General features: G+C 44.9%; 1 protein-coding gene, 1 non-coding gene and 1 pseudogene across 2 annotated transcripts in view; all 3 read right to left on the bottom strand.

The window, feature by feature from the left end:
• The window catches only part of UBE4B (ubiquitination factor E4B), a 147546-nt gene that overhangs the window by 15540 nt on the left and 120733 nt on the right, over positions 1 to 11273 (bottom strand). Inside the window, exons 23-24 of the mRNA XM_037730769.1 lie at positions 6844 to 6970; positions 3797 to 3941 (exon numbers count right to left, since the gene is read on the bottom strand). Coding sequence (XP_037586697.1) covers positions 3797 to 3941; positions 6844 to 6970 — 272 coding nt within the window. The remainder of the gene's footprint in view (positions 1 to 3796; positions 3942 to 6843; positions 6971 to 11273) is intronic.
• On the bottom strand, positions 2049 to 2149 carry LOC119468047 (annotated as a pseudogene).
• LOC119468035 lies at positions 5696 to 5802 on the bottom strand. Its single transcript, XR_005196665.1, has one exon. It is a non-coding gene; the product is annotated as a U6 spliceosomal RNA (small nuclear RNA).

The following is an 11273-nucleotide window of genomic DNA, read 5'->3' as shown; positions in this document are numbered from 1 at the left end:
GGCAATTCTCCTGCCTCAGCCTCCTGAGTAGCTGGGATTACAGGCACGTGCCACCATGCCCAGCTAATTTTTTGTATTTTTAGTAGAGACGGGGTTTCACCATGTTGACCAGGATAGTCTCGATCTACTGACCTCGTGATCCACCCGCCTCAGCCTCCCAAAGTACTGGGATTACAGGCTTGAGCCACCGCGCCCGGCCCATCTTTCTTTCTTTTTTTTAAGAGATGAGGTCTTGCCATGTTGCCTAGGCTGGAGTGCAGTGGCTACTCACAGCTGCAGTCCCACTACTGATCAGCATGGGAGTTTTGACCTGCTCTGTCTCTGACCTGGGCTGGTTCACCCCTCCTTAGGGAACCTTGAGGTCCCCTGCTCCCAAGATGTCACCATATTGATGCCGAACTTAGTGCAAACACCCAATTGGCATAGTGCGCTATAGCCCAGAACTCCTGGGCTCAAGCAATCCTCCCACCTCAGCCTCCCGAATAGCTAGGACTACAGGCACGTGCCACTGCTCCCGGCAATAGTGGGCTATTGCAATAATCCAGGTAAGGGATGCCAGTGGTCTGGAGATGGTGAGAAGAGGTTAGACAAGGGATATATTTTAAGACAGAGCCTAGAGGCATTTGCTGAGAGAGGAAGAGAAATCAAGAACAACTCCAAGGCACTGAGCCCGATCAGTGGGTAGAATGAAGGTGCTATTTACTGAGATTGGGCAGACTCAGGCAGGAGATGAGGACATCAAGGGTTCAGTGCTGGACAAGGTGAGTTTGAGGCACCTATTCGACAAACACTTGGTCTAGAAATCTGGAATCAGGTGAAATCTGAGCTGGGGATAAACACACTGTAGTGTTAAGAATACAAGTATTTAGAGCCTTGGAATACATGAGATCACCAGGCAGTGACTTTCACCAGTGGGGCAGCAGGTTATGTATGGGAGTGTTTCTAGCTGCCTGATGGCTGGGGTAGGAGGGTACGTCCCTGGCATTAAATGGCAGGAAACAGAGATGCTAAATGTCCTGCAATACATGGGATGGTTTCTCATCATGAGTTATTATTATACCAAATGACACTAGGCTCAAAATTCCAACTAGTGCCCTCGTTGAGAAACACTAACCTAGAGAGCACGAGTGGAAAGGACACAAGCCTGAAGGCTGTGCTGGAGCTCGCCAAGCTCAGACATCAGGCAGATGAGCAGGAACAGCCAGGGCAGTGGGAGGTAGAAAGCGACTTCAAAGCCAAATAATTTCTGAAATAGCAATTGTTAGGAACTATTTGTGCCCTTTTCATCCATTAACATGGGAAAAATCAATAGTGTTTGTTCAGTTGGCTCACAAACAAAGGCTATTAATTATTGACTACGAATACGAGAATGTGCTATAGACCTGCATTACAAGATCTAAAATATATGCTGGCTGGCCACGGTGGCTCACAACTATAATCCCAGCATTTGGGGAGGATGAGGTGGGAGGACTGCTTGAAGCCAGGAGGTTGTAGGCTGTAGTGAGCTATGATCTGCCATTGCACTCCAGCCTGCGACAGAGCAAGACTGTTTTTCTTTTGTTTAGAGATGAGTCTTGCTCTGTTGCCCAGGCTGGGATGCAATGGCATGATCTCAGCTCACTGCAACCTCCGCCTCCCAGGTTCAAGTGATTCTCCTGCCTTGGCCTCCCAAGTAGCTGGGATTACAGGCGCATGCCACCACACCCAGCTAATTTTTGTATTTTTAGTAGACACTGGGTTTTGCCATGTTGGACAGGCTGGTCTCGAACTCCTGACCTTAGGTGATCTGCCTGCCTCGGCCTCCCAAAGTGCTGAGATTGCAGGCATGAGCCACTGTGCCTGGCCAAGACTCTGTTTCTATTAAAAAATGATAGAAAAAAATTTGCCACTACACCCGGCCAATTTTTTCTATTTTTAGTAGAGATGGGGTTTCACCATGCTGGCCAGGCTGGTCTGGAACTCCTGACCTTGTGATCCACCCACCTCGGCCTCCCAAGGTGCTGGGAGTAGAGGCGTGAGCCACTGCACCCAGCCTTAATATTTATTTTTAAAGGAAGGAACGCTTTATGAATTTGCATGTCATCCTCAAGCAGGGGCCATGGTAATCTTCTCTATTGTTCCAATGTTAGTATACGTGCTGCTGAAGCAAGCATGTGAGACCTTATCTCTACAAAAAAAAAAAATAAATAAAAAATAATTAGCCACGCATGGTGGTGCATGCTTGTAGCTCCAGCTATTTGGGAGGCTGAGGCAGGAGGATTACCTGAGCCCAGGAAGTTAAGGTTGTGGTGTGCTATGATTCTGCTACTGAACTCCGGCCTAGGCAATAGATCGAGACTCTGTCTCTGTTTTTTAATAATAATATAAAACAAATAAGTAAATAAAATATAAGCTGGGTACACCAAGCACTGTGAATGGCATAAAGTGGGTATTACATAAGAAAGGAGAAAGTGAGAATTTTCAGCTATGCTGATTGGCGAACACCAACCTGAGGGAGTATTTAGGACCTTACTCAGAGAATGGGTAGAACCTTAATACATAAAAAGAAAAGCAGGTATATATGGCAACTAAACATTGGTACAGATGGACAGAGATGGGAACAGCAGACAGTGGGGACCACACCAGAGGGGAGGGAGGTGGGGCAAGGGTTGAGAAACTACTGATTAGGTATTATGCTCACTCTCTAGGAGACAGGTTGAATCATAAAACCTCAGCATACATGATATACCCACGTAACAAATCTGCCCATGTACCCCATCCCCTGAATCTAAAATAAAAGTTAAAATTGAAAAAGAAGAAAAAAAGGCTGGGCACCGTGGTTCATGCCTGTAATCCTAGCACTTTGGGAGGCCAAGGCGGGTAGATCACCTGAGGTCAGGAGTTCAAGAACAGCCTGGCCAACATGGTGAAACCCCATCTCTACTAAAAATGCAAAAACGAGCTGGGTGTGGTGGCACGCACCCATAATCCCAGCTACTTGGGAGGCTGAGGGGGGAGAGTTGTTTGAAACGGAAAAGCGGAGGTTGCAGTGAGCTGAGATTGCACCACTGCACTCCTGCCTGGGCAACCAGAGTGAAACGCTGGCTCAAAAAAAGAAAAAGCAGTCCTTCCCACTTTGACATGAGAATTATGGAAATCAGTTCTGATTCTGAGTTTGACAATACCAGGAACAGAATCAATAAACCTAAACCAATCTAAGAAGTCACCAGCAACTGTAAAGGGCCTCATAAGCAACCAAGGAAGTATCTCAGTGGCTGCCACGCACGTTAGGAAGGAGCAGTGCACTGGCATTGGCACAGCACGTGTTTACCATGGAACCTGGCAAGCCAGGCTTCTTTTCTATTAATCACTGAATATAAGAACCAAGATCAACTGAAAGGAAAAAACCCACCCCACCAGGATCCTGAGTGAGTCACACAATTGCCTAGAGAAGCCCATAAGAACAAATCTTGTCCAGCAGACATAATTCTAGAGATTTCTTTCCTAATTATGTTCATGAATCTTAATATATTCAGACAATAAAAGCTCTTCTCCAAAAAAGCCCTTTAAAATTAAAAAGGCAGAGAAAGTTTTCAGCGTACATTTTCAAAGACTTCTCAACTCATTTCTTAGCTTCAGATAAAAGTCTTCCAGATTTTTCCTATTCCAACCTTGCAATATAATTTCATGGAAGGAAAATCACAGCAAGTCAGATTGCGTATCATCAGACCCACAAATGCAGCCCCAAAGCAGCTCTGCCTATGTCCAGCGGCAGAGGCCCTGCAAAGCTGTCCATGCATCTGGACCACGTCCTCACCCGGGGCAACTGGTCCCACTGTTCTTTGTTCTTCATCTCTTCCTGCACCTCATGGATTCGCTTCAGAGACTCCAGACTTTCATCGAGCAAAAATGTCGTGTCGTTTATCAACATGTTTATATAGCGAACAAACTGCTTCCCGGAACTGGAAAGGCAATTATATTGTACATGGTCATACATCTCCCTGAAGCAGAATGCCACAGCAAATCCCAGGGGACAAGAGCCTCCACCCAGAGTGCAACTATCTCACCCTAAAAGCCTGCCTCCCCTGGCACAAGTCAGGCACTGTGGAATTCGACTACCAAGCTTCTCTTTAGATTTTGTTAATCTCGTTTCTTTTTGAGACAGGGTCTCACTCTGTCGCCCAGCCTGGAGTGCAGTGCACAATCACAGCTCACTGTATCCTGAATCTCCAGGGCTCGAGCAGCCTTCCTGCCTCAGCCTCCTAGTAGCTGGAACTACAGGCACATGCCACCACGCCCGGCTAACTTTTATATTTTTTGTAGAGACAGGCACTTATGTTGCCAGGGCTGGTCTCAAACTCCTGGGCTCAAGTGCTCCTCCCACCTCAGCCTCCCAAACTGTTGGGATTACAGTCATGAGCTACCACACCTGGCCTAGATTTTGTTATTCTTTTAAATTGTTTGTGATAAGCTCATTTCTGTGGTGTTTTGGTGCCACCTTGCATGGTTTATGACAGTCAAGTGCTAAATATTTCAGAATTTTATAAGCAGATTCCCCTGGCACCTTAAATTGGGCAACAGAGCAAAGAGTCACACCATGGAAAACCAGCAAATACTGACTCCCCCACCCCCCTTCCCAAAGCAGGCTTACCAGCACACCCCTGGCTCACTCCCTCAATGTTTTTAAGGAGAGAAAACACTTCTTCCAGACTAGAACAGGAAATACGCATATACTCACCAATATACCAAGAAAACACAAGTAATCAACCACATATAAGAAAACTACTGACAAAGTTATTCCTTATTACAAAGACAGACACACTGAAGAAAAATTGGAACCTGTATTATTGATAAAGTGGGATATTAACTTACTTTAGAATCTGCATCTTCCAATCTAAGGAACTATTCTGCAGGTCGTGTTATCGTGAGAGAACTTGGTGAACTCAAATAGCTTGGCCTACCTCTGTTAGACTCTGGAGCTGCCAGATTGTAGAGAAAAGAGAAGCTACACTTCAGGGTCTACAACCACGTCACTAGGGGTGGCAAACCCATGCCTGGGGGAGAGAAGTTCCCGTGAACAAGGACAGGAGGCCTTGATCTCAGGAACATGGCAGGTTCAGGACAAGCGCTCTCATCAGCACCATTCAGACCAAGCCATGGGTCAGCCTGGTGTCCTAAGCCTGTGCCAGGCTTTAACTGGAACACAAGTTCTGACCATGAGAGCAGTTTACGGAAACAAAAAATTAAAGAGTTTATTTAGGCTGGACACGGTGGCTCATGCCTGTAATCCCAGCACTTCGAGAGGTCGAGGCAGGTGGATCACGAGGTCAGGAGTTCAAGACCAGCCTGGCCAAGATGGTAAAACCCCGTCTCTACTAAAAACTACAAAAAATAGCTGAGCACGGTGCAGGCACCTGTAATCCCAGCTACTTAGGAGGCTGAGGCAGGAGAAATGCTTGAACCCAGGCGGCAGAGGTTTCAAAGAGCCAAGATTGTGCCACTGCACTTCAGCCTGGGCAACAGAGTAAGACTCCGTCTCAAAAAAAAAAGAAGTTTACTCCACAGAACTCTATCTAGCAAATAGTTATTCCACTGGCAATGTACATTATTGACTAGTAATTCAGTTAACAAGTATAGCTAGATTTGATCAAAGATCTAACATGGGTTGCAAAAGATCCAAGTAGATGGGATAAAATTTTATTTTTATTTTTTATAATTTTATATGGAACGCTTCACGAATTTGTGTGTCATCCTTGCGCAAGGGCCATGCTAATCTTCTCTGTATTGTTCCAATTTTAGCATATGTGCTGCCGAAGCGAGCACGGGATAAAATTTTTGAAGCATAATTTAAGAGTTCAGCATCTTCATCTACCTTTCGTTTTTAGGCACTGACAGATAATTGAGAAGGGATTACTACTGTCCAGGTTTAAGCAGTCACTCAGATTTCTGGTAGGTATATGCAAAGTCTTTAAGTTTTAGGGCCTTACCACAAAGAATGACACTTTAAATGATAACCCTGACCTCATTGTTGTAAAATCTAAAGTCCTTCCAACATTCAAGAACACTAAGATTGGCTGGGTGCAGTGGCTCATGCCTGTAATCTCAGCATTTTGGGAGGCTGAGGCAGGTGGATCACCTAAGGTCAGGAGTTCAAGACCAGCCTGACCAATATGGTGAAACCCCATCTCTATAAAAAAAAAAAAAAAAAAAGAACACTAAGATTTCGTTTAACTCATTCTGACAACTTCATTTAACACTGTAATCACAGAAACACCAAAAAACACTTAGCCCATCATCTCAGCATATTTATAGAATCTTTTCTCTTCCTTTTTTTTGAGACAAGAGTCTTGCTCTGTCGCCCAGGCTGGAGTGCAGTGGCACAATCTTGGCTCACTGCAACCTCTGCCTCCCGGGTTCAAGCAGTTCTCCTGCCTCACCTTCCCAAGTAGCCGGGATAACAGGCGTGAGCCACCACACTCGGCTAATGTTTTGTATTTTTAGTAGAGACAGAGTTTCACCATGTTGGCCAGGCTGATCTTGTACTCCTAACCTCAAGTGATCCGCCCGCCTAGGCCTCCCAAAGTGCTGGGATTGCCAGGCATGAGCCACCACGCCCCACCCTACAGCATCTTTTCTTCTGTACCACCCCCAAAGTATCTTGACAAATCTAAAGTTCAGCAGCATCTTGCAAGTAAAGCCATTTAAAAAATCCTGCCCGCATTTAGTGGCACCTTGTGGTAAACTCAAAGGAGTCAGAGACCAAGCAAACAGTCAACAAGAACCCAGCTGTGAAAGCTTTTAAGCTGCAATCCTACCTGTGATTTGCAAGAAAGCAAGTTGTGACATTAGGGGCCCCATACTCACTTGAACTCCTCCATAAAGGTGCCATGGTGAGCTATGTTTTGCCAAAGGCTTTTAAAAATGGTGCTAATGTGATAGCGAATTGTGAACTTGTCATAAAACTCGCTGGTGGCTCCGGTATGCTCAACATCTAAAGAAGAAAGACAAAGGGACTGAGGGGTATGTACTTTCTTACTTTCCAAATCCAGTTATTGCCCCCACAATGATAGTGAGTGAATGTAAACCTGCAAAATCAGAGAGCTGGTGAAATTTTGCACCTTTCTTGCATGTAAGGCAGGACAGAAATTATGAGCTGCTTTCAAAGACAAAAGTTTCACAATGAAGATTTGACAATGACACAACACGGAAAGGAACAGGGCTAGGAAAACTCACATCATTAGGACAGCATCCACTTACCAATGACCAAAAGCTGAATTATCATACTCTCTCCCCAATTTTAAGTTATTAATTTACAGAAATTCTATGGCACCTCAAATGGACATCCTTCACCAGATAAAAAATTAGGTTTAATTTTATTGAGGATCACGTACCTATTAAATGTGTCTATCCTAGTGACCATTTTTGGTGTTGAAAAAAAAACAATGTGTCTATCACCCCTATACCTATAAAGAGGGAAAAAAAAATCAAACTTGTTTGTCCAAATGGCAAAAGCTTAGGCATGAGAAATTTCAGAATTCATGACAAATTTTATTTATTTTATTTTTTTGATACGGAGTCTTGTTGTGTCACCCAGGCTGGAGTGCAATGGAGTAATCCCGGCTCACTGCAACCTCTGTCTCCCAGGTTCAAGCGATTCTCTTGCCTCGGCCTCTGGAGTAGCTGGGATTATAGTGCCACCATGCCCAGATAATTTTTTGTATTTTTAGTAGAGATGGGGTTTCACTGTGTTAGCCAGGGTAGTCTTGATCTCCTGACCTTGTGATACACCCACCTTGGCCTCCCAAAGTGCTGGGATTACAGGTGTGAGCCACCATGCCTGGCCTAATTTATTTTATTTTATTTTTTTGGAGACAGGGTCTTGCTCTGTCACCCAAGCTGAAGTACAGTGATATGATAATGGCTCACTGCAGCCTCAACCTCTTGGGCTCAAGTGATCCTCCCACCTCAGCCCCCAAGTAGCTGGGACTAGAGATGCATCCACCACGCCTGGCTTATTTTTTATGGCTGGCTCACACCTGTAATCCTAGCACTTTGGGAGGCCGAGACAGGCAGATCACTTGAGGCCAGGAGTTCAAAACCAGCCTGGACAACATAGCAAAACCCTGTCTCTACTATTAATAAAAATACCAAAACTAGCTGGGTGTGTGGTGGTGTGTGCCCATAATTCCAGCTACTTGGGAGGCTGAGGCAGGCGAATCACTTGAACTCAGATGCAGAGGCTGCAGTGAGCCAAGATCACGTCACTGCACTTCAGCCTGGGTGGGTGACAGAGCAAGACTCTGTCTGAAAAAAAAAAAAAAAAAAAATTTTTTTTTTTTTACAGATGGGGGTCTCACTATGTTGCCCAGGCTGGTTTCAAATTCCTGGCCTCAAGTGACCCTCCCACCCCGGCCCTCCAAAGTACTGAGATTACAGGTGTGAGCCACTACACTTGGCCTTTGATATTTTCTTTTTTTTCCAAAGAACACATTTTTGTGCATGTGACCAAAAAAGAAAACAGCTATTTAAAAATTAAAGAATAAGATAATTAACACCTATGATACTAAGATCTGAATGCACTTATGTGTATTCATTAAGTCAACCTTTCTTTAGGATGAACTAAATGTCATTTATTAAGTGTGTAAATGCATGAGCTGAAGTGTGGAGTGCTGATGAAGGTAAGCCTTCAGGAGGAAGATACTGGAGGACCAATCTAACACTGCATACAATCTAAAACAGCCCCTGATATCTGCCCCAAATTCTGAATATAGTAGAGACTAAGTAAATACTATTAATTTATTATGTAACATTACATATCTCAGCAGGGCCCTGCATGTGTATTCCCAGCACTTTGGGAAGCCCAGGCGGGCAGATCACTTGAGCTCAGGAGTCTGAGACCAGCTTGGTGAACATAGTGAAACCCCGTCTTTATAAAAGCCACAAAAATTAGCCAGCTGTGGTGGCATACACCTGTAGTCCCAGCTACTTGGGAGGCTGAGACAGGAGGATCACTTGAGCCCAGGAGGTCAAGCGTGTATGGAGTTGTGATTGTGCCACTGTATTCTAGCCTGCAGAGCAAGATCCTATCTCAAAAAAAAAAAAAGAAAAGAAAAGAAAACGAAACAATATACATCTCTCAACATTAAAAAAAATTATTATTCACTTCTACTGTTCCCTCAAAATCATACCAGCTCAAGTTCTCATTCCCAGGTCCTTGTTCTAGAAGGCCTTAAGTGGACTGGACTTGTGCTAAACCTCTTCCTCCTCCCCAGGATTCCTGCTGCCTTCTTTCTTGATTCATCGGCTGACCAGACCTCAAGGTATTTATACTTACTGCCCCATGTGCTGCCACGCTATGGCTGAGACCCTCTTATGGCTCATGGTTGTTATATTTTCAACATCACTCCAAAGTCCTCTCCTCTGAGACCTTCCCTGACCATCCTTCTGAAAGGAGTCCTATGCCTCCTTCCCACACTCACTCTCAAAATCTCTCTCTTTTTTCTTGAGACAGGGTCTTGCTCTGTCACCCAGGTTGGAGTGCAATGGCTCAAACATCGCTCATTGCACTCTCAGCCTCCTGGGCTCAAGCGATCCTCCCGTCTCAGATTCCTAAAGTGCTGGGATTACAGGCATGAGCCACTGCCCTGACCACAACATCTATTTGTACAGAGTCTGTCTCCCAACTGGAATGCCTGACACATGATGGCAAAGATTTGATATCTTTGCCCAATATTTGCTGAATTAGAGATCGAATTTACTTTGCCTTGCTGATGCTGATTCAGATCAGTTTTGGGGAAGATAATAATTTTTTTTTTTTGAGACGGAGTTTCGCTCTTGTTGCCCAGGCTGGAGTGCAATGGCAAAATCTCGGCTCACTGCAACCTCTGTCTACAGGGTTCAGGTGAGTCTCCTGCCTCAAGCTGTGCTACAATGCCTGGGGAATTTTGTATTTTTTTTAAGTAGTTATGGAGTTTTTCCATGTTGGTCAGGCTGGTCTCGAACTCCCGACCTACAGTATCCGCCCGCCTGGGCCTCTCAAAGTGCTGGGATTACAGGTGTGGGCCACTGCACCTGGCTAAGAATAATCCTAAAGTAAATCTTGATTATCAGTATCATTCTAGTTCTGAGAGCTGTTCCTTAAGGAACTGACTGATGTAAAAAATCACAAAAATAAAACTCTTATTTTAAAATTTAATTGATTTTTGTACTTTTTATTTTCCGAGATTGCATCTTGCTGTTGCCCAGGCTGGAGGGCAGTGGTACAATCTCAGTTCACTGCAACCTCCACCTCCTGGGCTACAGCAATCCCCCCATCTCAGCCTCCCAAGTAGCTGGGACTACAGGTGCATGCCACCATGCCTGGCTGATTTTTACTTTTTTAGTGGAAATGAGGTCTCACCATGTTACCCAGGTTGGCCAAAATTTCCTGAGCTCAAGTGATCGGCCCACCTTGGCCTCCCAAAGTGTTGGAATTACAGGCATGGGCTACCGCGCTTGGCCAACTTAATTGATTCTTTTTTTTTTTTTTTTTTTTTGAGACAGATACTCTCTGTTACCCAGGCTGGACAGCAGTGGTGCCATCACAGCTCACTGCAACATCTGCCTCCTGGGTTCAAGTGATTCTCCTGCCTCAGCCTCCAAAGTAGCTGGGATTACAGGCATGCACCATCACACCTGGCTAATTTTTATATTTTTCGTAGAGATGGAGTTTTGCCATGTTGGCCAGCTTGGTCTTGAACTCCTGACCTCAGGTGATCCACCCACCTTGGCATCCTAAAGTGTAATTACAGAGCACTCTCTCTCTCTCCCCCTGCCCTCTCTTTCTTTCTGTTTAAGACAGTCTCACTCTGTTGCCCAGGCTGGAGTCAGTGGCAATCATGGCTCACTGTAGCCTCAAACTCCAAGGCTCAAGTAGCCTCCTGGGGAGCGCGGACTACAGGTATGGACCACCACATCCAGCTACCATTATTATTATTATTATTATTTGAGATGAATTCTGACTCTGTTGCCAACGCTGGAGTGCAGTGGCATGATCTTAGCCACCATACCCCAGCTAATTTTTGTATTTTTAGTAGAGGCGGGGTTTTACCATGTTGGCCAGGATGTTCTCGATCTCCTGACCTTGTGATCTGCCCACCTGGGCCTCCCAAAGTGCTGAGATTACAGGTGTGAGCCATACGCCTGGCGAATTTGAGCATTTTCTAAGCTAGAATATTATCTCTGTGGTGTAAGAGGAGATTGTTCCACATACTGATCTTGGGTGTGGCAACTCTAATTTTTTTTTTTTTTTTTTT

This window comes from Cebus imitator, unplaced genomic scaffold, assembly GCF_001604975.1.
Source record: "Cebus imitator isolate Cc_AM_T3 unplaced genomic scaffold, Cebus_imitator-1.0 Scaffold15, whole genome shotgun sequence".
Classification (NCBI taxonomy): domain Eukaryota; kingdom Metazoa; phylum Chordata; class Mammalia; order Primates; family Cebidae; genus Cebus; species Cebus imitator.
Note: the sequence above shows the minus strand (reverse complement) of the source record. Positions and strands in the feature narration are given on the sequence as shown.